This window comes from Hyperolius riggenbachi, chromosome 9 (genome assembly GCF_040937935.1).
Source record: "Hyperolius riggenbachi isolate aHypRig1 chromosome 9, aHypRig1.pri, whole genome shotgun sequence".
NCBI classification, from domain to species: Eukaryota; Metazoa; Chordata; class Amphibia; order Anura; family Hyperoliidae; genus Hyperolius; species Hyperolius riggenbachi.
This window is the reverse complement of record NC_090654.1, coordinates 230,354,367-230,372,784: the sequence shown is the minus strand read 5'-3', so window position 1 is coordinate 230,372,784 and position 18,418 is coordinate 230,354,367. Positions and strand designations below refer to the sequence as shown.

At 44.0% G+C, this 18,418-nt stretch overlaps 1 protein-coding gene across 4 annotated transcripts in view; it reads right to left on the bottom strand.

Annotated features, from left to right (window-relative positions):
- Positions 1–18,418, bottom strand: part of STARD9 (StAR related lipid transfer domain containing 9) — a 255,427-nt gene that overhangs the window by 65,635 nt on the left and 171,374 nt on the right. For all 4 annotated transcript variants that reach the window (XM_068254136.1, XM_068254138.1, XM_068254137.1 and 1 more), the window contains 4 exons: positions 13,464–13,538; positions 9,891–10,070; positions 7,916–7,955; positions 7,096–7,233 (listed from right to left, as the gene is read on the bottom strand). In XM_068254136.1, the coding sequence (XP_068110237.1) occupies positions 7,096–7,233; positions 7,916–7,955; positions 9,891–10,070; positions 13,464–13,538 (433 nt within the window). The remainder of the gene's footprint in view (positions 1–7,095; positions 7,234–7,915; positions 7,956–9,890; positions 10,071–13,463; positions 13,539–18,418) is intronic.

Sequence of the window (18,418 nt, the reverse complement as noted above, 5' to 3'; positions counted from 1 at the left end):
AATGGGCTCAACATCCATTAGTTATCCAATTTATCCAGGCGGTGCAGAAGATAAGACCTCCCAGGAGGCCGTTCTTTCCCCAATGGGATCTTTGTATAGTTCTGGACGCTTTATCATCTCCTCCTTTCGAGCCCGTACAGTCAGCCTCTCTAGTCAACATCTGTCTGAAAACGTTTTTTTCTGGTAGCTATATCTTCCGCTAAAAGAGTATCAGACCTACAGTCCTTGGGTTGTTCCAGTAATCTCTTAGAATTTTTCCCAGACAGAGTAGTGATCAGACCTGTCTTGGATCACATCCCAAAAGTTTCATCAGTCTTTCATATCAATCAAGAGCTTGTCCTTCCAACCTTCAATTCTGATAACGATCTACATCCATTAGACGTGGGGAGAAGTGTTAAGGCCTATTTAAACGCTACAGCTGAATTCAGATCTTCAGATCGTCTATTTGTTAATATTCAGGGTCAAAGGAAGGTTCTTCCTGTTACTTCTCGAACCATAGCCAGCTGGTTAGTGAAGGTTATCCAGCAGAGTAATAGGCAGAAAGGTTTGCCAGCCCCGCAAGAAGTACATGCACACTCAACTAGGGGCATGGCAGCTTCCTGGGCCTCCTTTACTAAAGTATCAGTTGATTGTATTTGCAAAGCTGCCAGTTGGTCTTCTGCTCATACCTTTTTGTCACACTATCATGTTAATCCTGCTGCTTTAACTACTGTTGATTTTGGCAAAGCTGTTTTGTCTGCAGTTTGAGTTAATAAATATGTTCCTTTTTGCATCCTTACGTTTCCCTCCCTCATTGGTAATATTTTATGTCCCAGTAGTATGCCGCCATTCTCTGTCCAGGAAACTGGAAAATTGAATACTCGCCTATCGGTAATTTTCCTTTCCTGGATCAGATAATGGCGGCATACGAATCCCTCCCTCTTGTCCATTCGAGGACTAATTTTACCAGAATGGCTGGAGGGAGCGGATTTCTTTAATTTATTATGTTGCCTGTCCAATCTGGTTCGGGGGGTGGAGCCAAACCCAGTAGTATGCCGCCATTATCTGATCCAGGAAAGGAAAATTACCGATAGGTGAGTATTCAATTTTTCAGTATTACATTGGCCCAGGCAGAGCTTTACATTTCACACCGAGTGCTGCAGCCATTGGGGAAATATCAGTTTAAAAAAATCTGTTTCCAGTCAAAGCTTCCTGTAATCCCTTTAGATTCACGCGAGTAGCAGAGCAGCTTCCTGGTTCCAGGTCACCTGCCTGGTGACGTGTGCGCTCCACAATTCAGTGTGCTCCTCCTCTGGCAATCTCCAGCGTGAGCGCACACGTCACCAACGGAACGCACGTGTCATCGGTCAGGTGATCCCCGAACCAGGAAGCTGCTCTGTTACCCGCGCGAGCGGCTGCTCACATGATGCGAATGGTTTTGCAGGAACTTTTTTGACTAATGGATTTTTCAATTGGAACCTTCCCCCCGATGCTGCAGCACTCGGTATGTAATTGAAAGCTCTTCCTGGTTCAAGTAGTGACACCCGGTGACCTGACACCCGGTGTATAAGATGACCCCCGACTTTTCAGAAGATTTTAAGTGGTTAAAAAGTCGTCATACACGCCAGAATATACGGTAGATCCAGTTATTGACAAATTTCAAAAATGATTTGCACGTATGCTACAGACTCCCTCTACATGCAAGGTCAACACAGCATATTTACTAAAGTTAAAGGGAACCTGAGGTGTAAGGAAGCTGCCATATTTATTTCATTTTAACCAGTTTAGTACCACAGGCTTACACCCCCCTAGTGACCATGTCATTTTTTACAATACAGGGCTGTGCAGCTTTGTCAGCGTGCTGCACAGCCCTACAACTCAGCACACAAATTAATTTGACCTCCTTTTATTGTCCTTAATAGGACACTCTTTTGGAGGACTGATCGCTGCTGTGATCCTTTTGTTTTTTAATTTAAAAAAGGCAGGCTTTTTCCTCCGTCCTTCCCCATCCTAAATCACCATAGGATGGCGAGCGGCACGGTTCCCCGCCTCTCATAGGCATCAGCCTATGAGAGACACACATTAGAGCCGCTCTGAGGGACAGCCGAGTGTCCCCTGTGCAGCGCTGCAGGAGATAGCAGCGTTGTACAAAGGTAAACAAAGGGGATTTCTTTACCCTTTCAGTGGAAAACAGTCTGCTAGCCGCGGTCGTGGCTAGCGTGAACAAGTAGGGAACGATCGCGCATCCGCATAAATTGGTAAACTGCAGCTCCAGGACTTGATGCCAATCGGCATTAGGCGGTCCTGGGGCTGCCGCCACGGTCACGCCCGTTGGCGTGACACGGTCGTTAGGAATTTAAACAATTCCAGTTGCCTGGCAGTCCTGCTAATCTTTTTGGTCAGTAGGGTCTAAATCACACACCTGAAACAAGCATACAGCTAATCGTGTCAGATTTGTCATAGACATCTGAGCTGCATGCTTCTTTAGGGTCTATGGCTGAAAGAAATAAAGGCAGAGTTGACTGGAAGTTTACTGTACACATATAAATTGTACTTGTATGCAATCCGAAACAATAGTGCAGTAATCAATAATAATTATTTATATATATATATATATATATATATATATATATATATATATATATATATATATATATATATATATATAGTGTTGCCATATTCTGTAGTGCTTTACAGAGTATATCATGATGTACAATCAGGGGAGTCCACAGTCTAATCCTAACCATAGTCATATGTCCCATCTAAAACCAATTTGAAGTGGAACCAATGAACTTTATCTGAATGTTTTTGGGATGTGTGAGGGAAACAGAATAGAGGAAGTCCATGGAAACACTGGGAGAACATACAAATTCCATGCAGATCGTGTCTAGTCCCAGAGTTAAACCAAGGACCCTAGCAACCCAAAGTGAGAGATCTACAGTATCTATCACACCATTAGTATGGTAAAAATATACTTGTTCAGTGTCAAGTGCAGCAGGTAAAACATCATAATACATAAAAACAATTATGCATAAGAATACTACATTGATGCGGCATAATATTTCCATTTAGGATACAAATGGGTACAGACTAACCAGCAAGCTCATGGTGACCCAGAACTCATTGGAGTGTGTAAGGGGCTACAATGGTCCTAAAAGTCCCCTTATTTTAGGACCATTGTAGCCCCTTACACACTCCAATGAGTTCTGGGTCACCATGAGATTGCTGGTTAGTCTGTACCTCTGGGTGTTTCAAGCCCTACTTCATAGAGCCAAATTAATCCATGCCATGCACTGATGAGGATCAACCAATCCGAAACAGTCTGTATGCATGTTGGATTATTATGGCTCTGTACAAATTAACAAGCTGACACATCATTGCATTCCAGCGGTTCTGGAGGTGTGTTTAGCTTCTAAGGGTAACAATGGTTAATTTGCATATATTCAGCAGTGATGCACTGGGAGACATCTCAAGCTCACTCCAACCTGAATTATCGCAAATTATTTCTGTTTTAAGGATACAAATGGGAAAAGGCTTAACCACTTCAGGCTCACAGGCTTACACCCACCTATTTTTTTACAATTTAGTGCTCTGCAACTTTAAAAGCTTGCTGCAGAGCCATAACACTTAGCACACAAGTGAACCCCCCCCCCATTTTCTGCCCACCAACAGAGCTTTCTGTTGGTGGGCTCTGATGCTGCTGCAATGTTTATTTTTTGTTTGTTTTTTTATAAATTTCACTATTTTTATAGTTAATTTTATTATTCCCCTCCCCCCACCAGCCAATTACGGCAATCCTCTCTCATAGGCATCAGCCTAGGAGGGAGGATCATGAAAGGAGCCTCTCCAGGGGACAGCCAAGTGGCATACACTTGAAATCGGCGCCGGGAGACCAGGGCCCAGGATACAACCGGTATATGGCTGATCCTGCTTCTGCACAAGTCCGGGCCATGTTAATTACTATTCGCCCTCCAGGCCGCCATGGAGAGTGGGGGAATGATATAATTCGGCTTCCATCAATTGCTGGAGGCCGAATTATTGTGTTTTTTAAGCAACTTCGGCTCAGTCTTCTGACGGCGCCGACGTTACTCACTGAGCGCCGCTGTAGATGTGATTAACATTATAGTCTATGGTGGCGCCAGCTGCGCCCAAATCTAGCAGCTCTGAAAAGCACTGCTCCGCAGCCAAGTGACACGGCTGTCCCCAGTACAGCACTGCAGTAGATCGCAACGCTGTATAATGTAAATAGCTGGCGGTTTCGCCACCTAACAGTCTCCTAGCGGCAATCACTGCTGGTAGACGGATGACAAAGCGGAGCTCCATCACTCAAGCGGGGAGGCGCGTGCATCGGCGTGCGCTATCCCCTGTAAAACCCTGTCCCAGGACTTACGCAGCCCTGGGGCTGCCACCTTCCTGATGCATTATGCAGTCGCGAAGGGGTTAAAGTGGACCCAAACTCACGCACAACACACAAAAGTCTGTATTTCACATATAGTTGCTGAAGAAATTCACTTCTCTGTGTTCTGTGTTTCTTTAGGCAGACCAATGTGTCTAATTAGTTGTTACCAGCAGCTGTGAATAGATTTCAAGAGAGTTCCTCCTAGGCAGCTCTCTGAATAGTAAACACTAAGGCTTAACACTTTCAGTACTCCTTGCAAAAGTGAAACCAAGTAAAATTTCCATAATTTGCAATGAAGAGATTTTTTCTTTCTTTAAAGTCTACCTGAAACGACAGGCAGTAAAAGTTTTATACACACCTGGGGCTTCCTCTAGCCCCCTCCACACAGATCGCTCCCTTGGCGGTGTCCAAAGCCTCCCGTAGCAGCCCCCTTATCTTCGGTCAAGCATGCTAACCTCCCCCCTCCCCCCCGGTAACATCTGCACGTGCTCCCAGCTGGACAGGAAGTACGTCACCGATGTTCCGTCATCATACCGCAACCACGATCGGGCATTTATACTTACTACGGCCATAGACATGTACTGCTGCATAATCCGTATGGTAGGCAGGGATTATATGGCAACGCACTGAAAAGTTTGCGGCAGCCTTGCGTCGATTTCACTACTTCTGTTGCACCACCATAGTATGTAAATCCCCATAGACTCACATTGCCCTTGCGATGAGCTGCATCGTGATGCAATGCAGCAAGTGTGAAAGTAACCTAAAGGTTATCATGTTGTGGCTAATCTTTTAGAGCAGAGAGGAAGTTCTGAGTTTAATTCCATTTTAAAAGAAAAGAAAATGGAACAGATTATAGTCTTATGGGATATTTCCCAGACTCTCTAGGTGTAAATATGTTTTTTTGTATAATAATAATAGTAAACAGTATACAGGTCCTTCTCAAAAAATTAGCATATTGTGATAAAGTTCATTATTTTCTGTAATGTACTGATAAACATTAGACTTTCATATATTTTAGATTCATTACACACAATTGAAGTAGTTCAAGCCTTTTTTTGTTTTAATATTGATGATTTTGGCATACAGCTCATGAAAACCCAAAATTCCTATCTCAAAAAATTAGCATATCATGAAAAGGTTCTCTAAACGAGCTATTAACCTAATCATCTGAATCAACTAATTAACTCCAAACACCTGCAAAAGATTCCTGAGGCTTTTAAAAACTCCCAGCCTGGTTCATTACTCAAAACCGCAATCATGGGTAAGACTGCCAACCTGACTGCTGTCCAGAAGGCCATCATTGACACCCTCAAGCAAGATGGTAAGATACAGAAAGAAATTTCTGAACGAATAGGCTGTTCCCAGAGTGATGTATCAAGGCACCTCAGTGGGAAGTCTGTGGGAAGGAAAAAGTGTGGCAGAAAATGCTGCACAACGAGAAAAGGTGACCGGACTCTGAGGAAGATTGTGGAGAAGGACTGATTCTAGACCTTGGGGGACCTGCGGAAGCAGTGGACTGAGTCTGGAGTAGAAACATCCAGAGCCACCGTGTACAGGCGTGAGCAGGAAATGGGCTACAGGTGCCGCATTCCCCAGGTCAAGCCACTTTTGAAGCAGAAACCGCGTCGGAAGCGCCTGACCTGGGCTACAGAGAAGTAGCACTGGACTGTTGCTTAGTGGTCCAAAGTACTTTTTTCGGATGAAAGCAACTTTTGCATGTCATTCGGAAATCAAGGTGCCAGAGTCTGGAGGAAGACTGGGGAGAGGGAAATGCCAAAATGCCTGAAGTCCAGTGTCAAGTACCCACAGTCAGTGATGGTCTGGGGTGCCATGTCAGCTGCTGGTGTTGGTCCACTGTGTTCTATCAAGGGCAGGGTCAATGCAGCTAGCTATCAGGAGATTTTGGAGCACTTCATGCTTCCATCTGCTGAAAAGCTTTATGGAGATGAAGATTTCATTTTTCAGCACGACCTGGCACCTGCTCACAGTGCCAAAACCACTGGTAAATCGTTTACGGATCATGGTATTACTGTGCTCAATTGGCCAACTCTCCTGACCTGAACCCCATAGAGAATCTGTGGGATATTGTGAAGAGAAAGTTGAGAGATGCAAGACCCAACACTCTGGATGAGCTTAAGGCTGCTATCGAAGCATCCTGGGGCTCCACAACACCTGAGCAGTGCCACAGGCTGATTGCCTCCATGCCACGCCGCATTGAAGCAGTCATTTCTGCAAAAGGATTCCCAACCAAGTAGTGAGTGCATAACTGAACATAATTATTTGAAGGTTGACTTTTTTTGTTTTTAAAACTCTTTTCTTTTATTGGTCAGATGAAATATGCTAATTTTTTGAGATAGGAATTTTGGGTTTTCATGAGCTGTATGCCAAAATCATCGATATTAAAACAATAAAAGACTTGAACTACTTTAGTTGTGTGTAATGAATCTAAAATATATGAAAGTCTAATGTTTATCAGTACATTACAGAAAATATTGCTTTATCACAATATGCAAATTTTTTTGAGGAGGACCTTTATATGTTCATGACTTTAGATGCAAGGAAATATGCAGTATGGCCTCTTGCAGCTAAGTGATATGACAGAGGATAGCTATATATGTAGATGGCAGACTGTATACTTCTATTGCCCCAAAATTTTAGAAGACAAACCCCCCAAAAATAAAATAAATAAATGATAACGATTAAGAGAAATGGCCTACCTTGAGAGAGACAACAAGCATCAGTAACTTCCTGTCCATTGACTGTACAGAGGGCTCCTGAAACTGGACGCAGTTCCACTGACCCAAAGTTGTTCTCAATGATGCAGTGATCCTGTTCAATGCCCTCACCTTGCAACACTGATAACCAAAGAACACAGACAGCAAACATGTATTAGCCAACAACAATCATAAATCCAGTCCACCAAAACACACCAAGGCCTGCATCACCCAAACATGCCCTCTCCTGTCCTGGATGTGTAACAACCCATTCATTGCTGTAAGGAAAACCCCAAAACATTCATATGTGCTGAGTTTACAGAGGTGGGTAGATTTGGAAAACATTAATACTATATAACATTTCCTCCTCCACAGTATGCTGAGCCACCCCAGCACATAGGGCCACAATACCATAATTCTCCAACCAGAGAGTTTTCATTGTTAATTAGGACGTAACTGGCTGGAGAGCATGACTGGCCAGACACCAGTATTGCAGAAGGTGAGGGGAGGAATTCATTACAGCTACAATATTGTAGGCATTAGAAAAACATGACAGCTGAAAGTGCAAATTCAATCATTACTGCAATTTGTTATTATGCCAATACTGGGCTGTAACATCATCTCAGCATCATATATGAAAAATTCTGCACAAAAGTCTAAGCTATCAAACTGAATGAAATGCAGCTAGAAAAGGCTACACAATGCATAAAGACATACTGGGGTGCATTCCACTTTAAAAATCTAACACACAGAAAAGGGCAGCAGCTACGCTGCTGAACTGTCTGGAAATAGGTCATATCATGATAAACAGCTTGCATCTTACCTATGTCATGATCGCCGCTCCCAATGTTTGTTGTGCCTTCCTATATATTCAGGGAACACAAAAAAGAAGCAGTCAGTGCAGATATCACTGGCAGCGTAGATGACAGATTTGCACCTCAAACACAGACACCACGGTGAGCACAGCACTGCCAGAAATGCAAAGCCTTTGTCTGAACACACAAAGTGGAAAACAACACAATCCATTTTACCTTCTTGGGAATAACAAGACAGCAGAGCCTAATGAATGCTAAGTAGAAATGACAAGAAAAGCCTCATCTACGAGCCAGGCAAAGTGGGAATAGCGCGCGCGCGAGAGAGAGAGAGAGAGAGAGAGAGAGAAAGACAGAGGGAGGAGGGAGAGGAGAGACATTAGTACATCACACCAAACATGTTTCTAACAAGTCTAGTGACACTACAATACAGGGAAATACAATGTGTTGTTGAAAGATCAACCTGTGACCAAGGATGTTACCCCCCCCCCCCCCCCCCCCCGCTCAGAATTTCTGCAGGGGGACCTAGTTATGCCCCTGTCTATAGTATGCAAGATGTGTACTCCATGAAGTGCTCAGCATTGTCTATTTTTGGCACAGAATGCAGGAGGAGGTTTACCTTCAAGGGATCCTGAAGTGAGAGGAATTCTTAGACTACCATCTTCATTTTTAATAGTGCTAGTTGCCCAACTTCTGTGCTGATGATCTGCCTCTAATACTACAAATACTGACCCAGAATGACCATGCAGATCAGATGCTTTGACTCTGGTCTGACTCCACTGGCTACATGCTTGTTACATGTGTGCGACTCAAAAACAACTAAAGCCAAAATCTCAGCATGACAGCCAGGCAACTGGCATAGTTTATATGGCAATGAAGATGGCAGCCTCTGTAGCCCTCTCACTTCAGGTTCCTCTTAAATTACTCTTTTTCCCAGCCTGGAAATGATTTAGAGTAATACAACCCATCGTCACTGGCTATGCACAACTGACTCATTCAGGTTATCATGAAATAGGTACTAAAGGGGCCCATACATCTAACGATTTTCCCACCGATATACAACCGTTTCGATCACAGTGATCGAAACGGCTGTGAAATCGCCGCGCACACCGATGACAGAACGATTGATTTCCGGCCGCAATCGATCGTTCCTGACGATTCCCGTCGCCCCATCCATGCGGAAGATTTTCCTTGGTCGCCGGCGGGTCGGGAGTGCGTCGTTAGCGGCGTTCGAATGGCCGACGACCGACGCAAACAGCGGGTATACATTACCTGCTCCGGCCGGCGAGAGTCCCTTGGTCTCTGCGGTCTTCTTCTCCGCTCCGGGCTGTTCCTGCTACACAGAACTTCCTGCCCCGGCAGGAAGTTTAAACAGTAGAGCGCCCTCTACTGTTTAAACTTCCCCTGGACAGGAAGTTCAGTAGCCGGAGCGAGAAGACAGCAGAGACCAGGGGACTCGCGCCAGCGGAGCAGGTAATGTATGCAGGGGGGGGCGGCAGCATCGGCAGCTCCACAGATTGTGATCGGTTTCAGGTTGAAATCGATTCACAATATGTTTGCAGTAAAGGTGGCCATACGATCCCTCTCTGATCAGATTATATCAGAGAGGGATCTATCTGTTGGTCGAATCTGATGGCAAATCAACCAGTGTATGGCCACCTTAAAGAGAGTCTGAAGCGAGAATAAATCTCGCTTCAGACCTCATAGTTAGCAGGGGCATGTGTGCACCTACTAAAACGCCGCTATCCCGCGGCTTAACGGGGGTCCCTTCACCCCCAAATCCCCTCCGTGCATCGCGGAATCTCTTCCGCATTGGGGCAGGGCTAACCGCCCTCTTTTAGACGCGTACCTCCGCCTCTCCCCCGCCCCTCTTAGTCTTCCTTCACACGAGCCCCTGCTAACTATGAGCTCCGAAGCGAGAATTATTCTCGCTTCAGTGTCTCTTTAAGAGGTTTTGTGATACGTATACATGCAAACTAGGCACACCTTTAAATGATAAATCACCACTCCGGTGCTGAGGATGTCCTCATCCACAGCAATCAGATGAGGTAAAGCAGAGTCTATGGTCACTCTGGCTTTCCCTTGATTGATGTCCACATTATAATGCTCCATCAGGGCTTCCTTGTCTGTCCACCTTTCTGTCCAGTCCTTAGTGAGCTGCTCAATCTGCCAACACAAAATATATAATTACTGTTTCTATAAAAAGAAAGCATTACATGTGTTAATCCCCTCAATTATCAGGCTTCTGGTCAGCAGTTAGGAATTTGATGATGAGGGTAGGACGAGTTGACCTCAGAAATGAACGAAAGGCCCACCTTCTGCACTTAAATAGACAAGACAAATAACATTTATATTGCGCTTTTCTCCTGGCGGACTTAGAGCGCCAGAGCTGCAGCCACTAGCAGGCATGGGCAAACTCGGCTCTCCAGCTGTTATGGAACTACAAGTCCCACAATGCATTTGCCTTTATGAGGCATGACTGTGGCTGTCAGACTCCTGCAATGCATTGTGGGACTTGTAGTTCCTTAAAGGAAAACTTAAGTCAACAATAAAAAATGAGATTTACTCACCTGGGGCTTCCCTCACCCCCCAGCAGCCGATCGGTGCCCTCGCAGCCCCGCTCTGACGCTCCCCCCAGCTGGCCACAATAGCAGCATAGGGGGCGATATACAGGCTGGGAACGCGAAGAATCACTCGCGTTCCCATGCCTGTCTGCCGGTGACGGCCAAACCGGAAGTGTTCGCCGGCAGGTCCTGGAGCGTCAGAGCGGGGCTGCGAGGGCACCGATCGTCTGCTGGGGGCTGAGGGAAGCCCCAGGTGAGTAAATCTAATTTTTTATTGTTGACTTAAGTTTTCCTTTAACAGCTGGAGGGCCAAGTTTGCCCATGCTTGCACTAGGGCATGCTCTATAGGCAGTAGCAATGTTAGGGAGACGTGCCTAAGGTCTCCTCACAGAATAGGTGCTGGCTTACTGCACAAGAAGAGCCAAGATTCTAATGCAGGTCTGTCTCAGAGGCAGAGCCTTTAACGATTACACTATCCAGCCACTGTCTAAGGGTTGGTCCACACTTGTCCGGTCGCAAATCGGAATGAGTTTTAAATGGAACAGTTTTTCTAAAAACTGATCCGTTTTTGAAAATGTTGTGCTTTTGCAGCATACGTTTCCAGTACATTTAAACGTATGTCAAAAACGTGTCCTTCATTCCTGTGTGTTTCTATTGGATAAAGAGGTCCGCAAAGAGGACGCTGAGGGGAGGAGCAAGGCAGTAGGCAATCTGCTTTCGCATCCATATTGTGTGCAAAGTTCTCTGTGTAGAGGGAGATCCGTTTTTGTATTGCCTTTCATTGCCTCCGCAGGTATCCGGGCTCCGTGAAAATCTGCAAAATCCAGACTCTCCGGTCAGTTTTCTAAAACTGAGCCCACGGAATCAGTTTTTTGAAGTGTGTGAAGACGGCCGCTATTTTTAACATTGGTATCTGTGGCTCTGTTTTTGTCCAGGGCAAAAAAAAATAGAGCCACGGATATAGTGTTGAAACAAGTGTGAACCGACCCTCACACTACCCAGCCAATGAGGTCTCTAGGGGAAACAAATCATCATTGGCTTCAATTCACATGTGGTAATGCAGAAAACAGCTGATTTTACAGATCATTTACCGGTAGTCAAATCTTAATTAACTAAGGCTGTTATTTCACAGAAAACTAACATTACAGACTAGGGAGGTCTATGAATGACTTGTGCCGTAAATACCTCAATAAAATATCAATTCACAAAGATATTCACAAAGATTAAACATGCGATAAAACTAAAGGAGAGGTTTGGAATTTATCTCCAGTTTAGAGCTATCAGTAAATTAGTACTTTAGGACCATTGTAGTCCCTTACACACCCCAATGAGTTCTGGGTCACCATGAGCTTGCTGGTTAGTCTGTGCCTCTCAGTAAATTAGTAAACAGCCATTTCATAAGGTTATAGAATGGAGGAAACAGAGCAGAGAAAATATGAAAACTAATTAAATTATTCAGAAAAATAACATTAATCATAAAAACATTTTCCTAATTTCACAATATTATGTAGTAAATAAAAATAGTTCATAAGCTACTCATGGTTTTGCGTGGATACAAATTAAATGTTTAATTTATGCTCTTTGGACTTTACTTGTCAATGTATTAAAAAATGCTATCTGCATCACATCTGTCATCCATTTTCCCTGCACTGCAATAATCCATGAAATACTGAAGGTACCGTATATTCCGGCGTATAAGACAACCCCCTCCCCCCCCCAACTTTTCCAGTTAAAATATATAGTTTGGGATCTACACGCCGTATAAGACTACTCCTCTTTCAACGCACACAAAATAAAAATTAAAAAAAAAAACATCATATACTGGTGCTTTGTATGAACAGGTACTGGTGCTGTACTGTATGTGATACCCAGTATATAACAGTATACAGGCGATTGCCTGGTTGGATTGGTCAACTCTCCCTAAGTAGATTGGTCAGCTCTCCTTGTCTGGAAGAATAGATTGTGCTGTGCCCATAAAACACGCCTCTTTCACTCTTCTGGCCCACCCTTGTATTCTACTTTCCTCCTCCTCTGCCTCTCACATCTCGCACATGTGCGCCTGCGCCGCTTCACTACAGTCCTCAGCAGCGAGATCTGAGAGTCGGTAACAGGATAGGGCGTATCACCCGGCATCAATGACACCCGGCGTATAAGACGACCGCTGACTTTTCAGATGATTTTCAAGGGTTAAAAAGTAGTCTTATACGCCAGAATATACAGTATTTTTATTATTTTTGTAGATTACTGAAGGTGTTACAATGTTACTGAATCTGGGGGGGGGGGGGGAAGTCTACAATATGGCAAAAAGAATCATGGCAGCTGACAACCTGCCTTACACGTTGCAATAGACCAGGGACCCATCAATGAACATGGAGGTGTTTTTCTTACTTGCCTGGAGATTGGCTTAAACAACTGACTTTTCCGAGGTCGTCCTGTGAAGACTTTTATATTTGTTAGGTGCTAAATTATATAATATTATACAGATGACAAAAACTCATTTGTCACTGCATTCAGTAAGATTTCTACTGTAAATACACAATTCTATAGATTAGTTATAAAATAAGTTTTCAAGCAGCTGTGTTCTTGTAGCTGTAAGCACACCATCCCCAACTGATGACCCCTTTGTGCAACCACATCTCTGGTCCAATATCACTCCAGTCAGGGCTGAAAATTCTTTCCACACAACAGACCATTTATAATAAATCCAGGCCACTTTGCAAGATCACTTATGATCACCAGTCCAAACATTCTTCAGAAACATAAGGCATGTTGAGTCTAAACAGGGATGATGTACAGAGCAACAACAGCTGAATTCTGTATTTTATCATGATGCTAACAGCACCATCTTGTGGAACTATTGACAATTACACCATAGATCTTCTTCAAAGCACACAGTATGTATTTTTCTATTTTACATAATACAGTCTAATAACATTAACACGAAATTCAACCTTACAGAAACAATAGAATCCAAAAAAATGCCTCTTATTCCTACCTTTAGTTCACTCTGCTGTACCAGCTCTGACAGATTTCCATCTCTCTCCTCATTGAATGAAGGGCTCATAGTTCTCTGGATTAAGAACACACAGAAGGGGGAAAACCCACAATATTAATCAACTCCATAAATAAGTTGCTTACAGGAAGGGAATGCAGATATTTACTGCAGTAGCCTGAACAAATGGCTCATTCCATTAATGAATGTACTTGTTCTATAACTCATATATAACTCATTTGTTGAACATGTTTTTATTGAAGCATATCATATTTTATTATTGCATTAATATTTGGAGCTTCATTTTCTTATTTAACTGGAAATGTATGAAAACATTCCCTGTTTAGCTACTGCTAGAAATCACATTGCTGAAGCCAGGCCTTCTGAACTGATGACTGATAGCTAATGCCAGTTCTTCACTGCGGATTACCTTTACCATACATCAGTAAACAGAATCGGTTTTAGGTACAATATATGACATCTCCTCAGCTTTCCCAAACCCAGCCACCTTTAAAGAGACTCTGTAACAAAAATTGCATCCTGTTTTCAAACATCCTACAAGTTCCAAAACCTATTATAATGTGCTCTGGCTTACTGCAGTACTTTCTACTATCACCATCTCTGTAATAAATCAGCTTATCTTTCCCCTGTCGGACTTATCGCCCTGTGTCTGGAAGGCTGCCAAATTCTTCAGTGTTGTGGTTCTGTGATGCAAGCCCCCCTCCAGGCCCCTCTATGCACACTGCCTGTGTGTTTTTTAGATTAGGGCAGCTTCTCTCTGCTCTCTTATCTTTTACAAGCTGGATAAATCGTTCTCTGAGCTGGCTGGGCTTTCACAAACTGAGGAATTAGAAACAGGCAGAGCTGTTTGCAGGAAGAAACGATCAGCCTGTCACTTCAGTGCATGAGAGCTGCAGGGGGAAAGAAACACACAAATTATCTCTTGAGATTCAAAAGGAAGGCTGAATACAGCCTGCTTGTGTATGGATGTATTTTCTGTGTGTGGACATACTGTACATCAACCTACCGGTACTTCCTGTTTTGGTGGCCAATTTGTTTGTTTATAAACAAACTTTTTAAAACTGTTTTTAACCACTTTTAATGCGGTGGAGAGCGGCAAATTGTGACAGAGGGGAATAGGAGATGTCCCCTAACGCACTGGTTTGTTTACTTTTGTGCGATTTTAACAATACAGATTCTCTTTAATACAGAGGACCTAAACATTTGTACCCTTCATGGCATTTTACATCTGAATTTTTAGCTTTTTATTATTCTTAGATGCCTTTTTGGGTGTACCCAACTAAACACAAGCCTGCCTACACACACATTAGGCCTGTTTTCCACTGAGAAACGCACAGGTGTATGGTGCGATTGAGATGCATTTGTGAATTCGACCAGGAGGAAAAAAACAGCTGGGAACATATTTTGAACTGCCAAAAAAAAAATTAAAAAAAAAATCAAAAAAAAATAATCACATAGCGGTGATTGATGGGCAATTTTCCTGTGCTCCTAAACTTTGTATAGGAGGCCAATTGCATGGAATATGCAGCAGGCATGGCGATTGCACTAAGGGAAAACCGTGATGTAAACAGCGCACTTATGAGAACATCCCCACATGATTTTCAGCAGTTTAAGTACATCAGTTATCGATCAGATTGTGATTGAAATCGCATAGCAAAATGATCCTATTGGAAAATAGTCCATATAGCTGTGGACCTTTTCTGCTAGCCAAAATGTTTATCTTGTCCCACTCATATAAAGTGGATCTTCCATTCTTTTTCTTTTTTTTTTTTTTACTACTTATTGGGTACAGGCAAGAAAGAATAGACCTCCTGTCAAATATTGTTACATTAAAGAGAAGCTCCAAACATCTCCTGCTGCTGCTGGCGGGAGAAGGTGAGGAATTGCTGATTGATGTGTTATTTCTTGTATTCCTGTATTGTCGTATTGCTGTATGTCACCCTAAATATTGTCTGTAACCTAAACTAATGTCCAGCGCTGCGTAATATGTTGGCGATTTATAAAAACTATAAATAAATTCTCTTCCTCTTGTCCACAAGAATGCTAGTATGCTGAAGATTCTAACACTACCCCATGGACAAAAAGTGATTTTATCATCAGTTTGAAGTTTTGCCTCAGTTGTGCTGCAGGTGACATGACAGGAACCATGGGGAAATTTTCTTATAAAGGAACACAAACAGCAATTAAACTAGACAAATGTTTTCATTCTTCCACATTGCAGAAGAAGATAAATTATGAGAGAAAAATCAGGGTAAGGAAAAAAAAAATTGAAAACGCTGCTTAAAGTTATAAGAAAAATCACAAATACTATTTTTTGCACCGTAACACACAAGTTTTTTCCCTCCAAAAGTCTGTGTAAATTGTTATTATAGCAGAGTCGGAACCATTGCAAGTTATGTATAGCCCTTTAATATATCATAGCCAAAGATACAAACAGCAATGTTCAGGATGTTATCCCTTTGTTAAAGTGAACCTCCAGACTAAAAATCTACTCAGCAGCACTGAAAAGGCTTTGTGTTTAACAGTTTCATAGCATCAGAACTTTGTTTTTCTTATCCTAGCCTAATTTTTAGCTGTACAGAAGAAAACTGCACGGGCATTTTTTCCCTAATGCTGTGCAAAGCATGATGGGATTTCTGATGTTGTTCTCGTTCTGCCGTTTTGGTGCAAATGTTTTTTTTCCCAAATTTTGAATTTGAGATTTGAAGCCTAGCGTGCGCAGCAGGGAGGGGTGATCAGGATACCAGACATTTAGAACTGTGTCTCATGCTCCGTCACCTCCTTTCAACCAAAAAGATGGCTGCCCCCATGAAAAGATGGCTGCCCCCATGAAATCACAAACATTTGCCTGTTCTTTTGAAACAAAGTGGGTAAGAGATTATATTACCTATCTATTTTAATTAACATAACTTATGTTACTTAATGACAGTATATTTGTTTAGGCTGAAGTTCCCCTTTAACCTTTTCGGGACCGCATGCATTAGATTCTACGCCGCACTTGTGGCTGTTCTAGCCTGATGCGGCGTAGAATCTACGCCGGCCCGCAATTTCCGCTCCCGACGCAATCGTGCGCACCCGGAGGGGGAGATTAAGCTGTCATATGACAGCCGACATCTCCCCCGAGTGATCAGCAGCCATCGCGTATGGCTGCTGATCACGTGATCACTACGATCGCCGTCGGATCTTAGTGATCAGTTTGACAGCTGCGGCGGCAGGAGGGAAAAGAAAAGGATCCACTTACCTCCCTGCCATTCCCGCGACGATCGGCACCCCCTCCGCTCTGGCCGGCATCTCCGCTCCATTTGACGTCAGCGCCGGGTCCCGGCTTGATGACGTCATCAAGCCGCGACCCGGAACTGATCGTCAGACAGAACGGAGATGCTGGACGGAGAAGAGGGTCCCGTGCGGCTCATCGCTGGAGCCTGGAAGGTAAGTGAAGGCTGCTGGCAGAAGGGGGGGGGAGGGGCACAGGCCACCATGGGGGGACACCAATCCAGCCAGCCACACACGGGATCCGGCCGCCTGACCCCCCCAAACGTGCGCACCCCCTCCCGCGCAAAATGCCTTGGTCCTTAAGGGGAGGTAGGCTGCCGTTGTTCCAACATTTTAGCATACCCGACAGAATAGCATACAAATGCTACTGAGCATGTGCAAAGTCTTGCAGGGCATACATTAACCCCATAATACCCATCAGCAGCATTAACCTTTTCAACCCCAGTTAGCTGCCTGTGTGCCGATGTGCTATCTCCACTATCCAAGTGGACATAGAGTTAGAATAAAAAGTTGTCCGAGCGAAGCGAGGACCGAGCCCGCAGCCCAGCAAGTGAAGCGAGCGGGCAAGGGGACACTGATTCTACTAACAAGGTGTATATCACTTTAAATGTATGCTGTTTTGTCAATGTATGCTAGTTAGTTGGAACACCGGTCCCGAAAAGGTTAAGCTGTGCACAAAGTGTCAACAAAACACACACAACTATATATACCAATCATGGCTGGGGCATCACCCAATCACATGCTCTCAAGCCCTAACTCCGAGGGGCGGGGATGCAAGCTGACCTGATGGGGTACCTTACAGCAATGGGAAATCCGCATTTATTAAGGCTTACCAGTGCTCCCAGCAAAAAAGCCTCCTCTGTCATAGGGGGCGGTGTTCCACTATTCCATGTGCCATTTTCCCTTCTAAGATAGCTGCTCTGCATCACTATACTGTTCTGCTTAAGCAGCCATCAGCTTGCAAGAAAGCCAGGGTGTGCCCTGGCGTAAGGGGCAATTATGGCTTTACAAGCGGCGGCTTTTTCACTGGGAGTGATGGTAAGCCTTACTATACACTGATTTCACACTGTATACTTTGTATGCAGCTTGACAAAGGGTTAACGTAACGAAACAGCAGCCTGTTTGTATCTTTAGCTATGATCCATTAAAGGGTCACTTAAAGGGGAACTAAAGTAAGAGGTATACGGAGGCTGCCATATTTATTTCCTTTTAATTAATACCAGTTGCCTGGCAGTCCTGCTGGTCTATTTCTCTGCAGTAGTATCTGAATAACACCAGAAACAAGCATGCAGCTAGTCTTGTCAGATCTGACTTTAAAGTCTGAAACGCCTGATCTGCTGCATGCTTGTTCAAGGGCTATGGCTAATTGTGTTAGAGGCAGAGGATCAGCAGGGCTGCCAGGCAACTGGTATTGCTTAAAAGGAAACAAACATGGCAGCCTCCATATACCACTATCTTCAGTTCCCCCTTTAAGCCAACTGAAAAAAATGAGCTTTACTCACCTGGGGCTTCTACCAGCCCCCTGCAGCTGTCCGGTGCCCCCGTAGACTCGCTCCGATGCTCGTGGTCCCGCCGGCAGTCACTTCCTGTTTCGGCGACAGGAGCCGACAGGCCGGGAACGCGAGTGATTCTTTGCGTTCCTGGCCGTAATAGCACCCTCTATG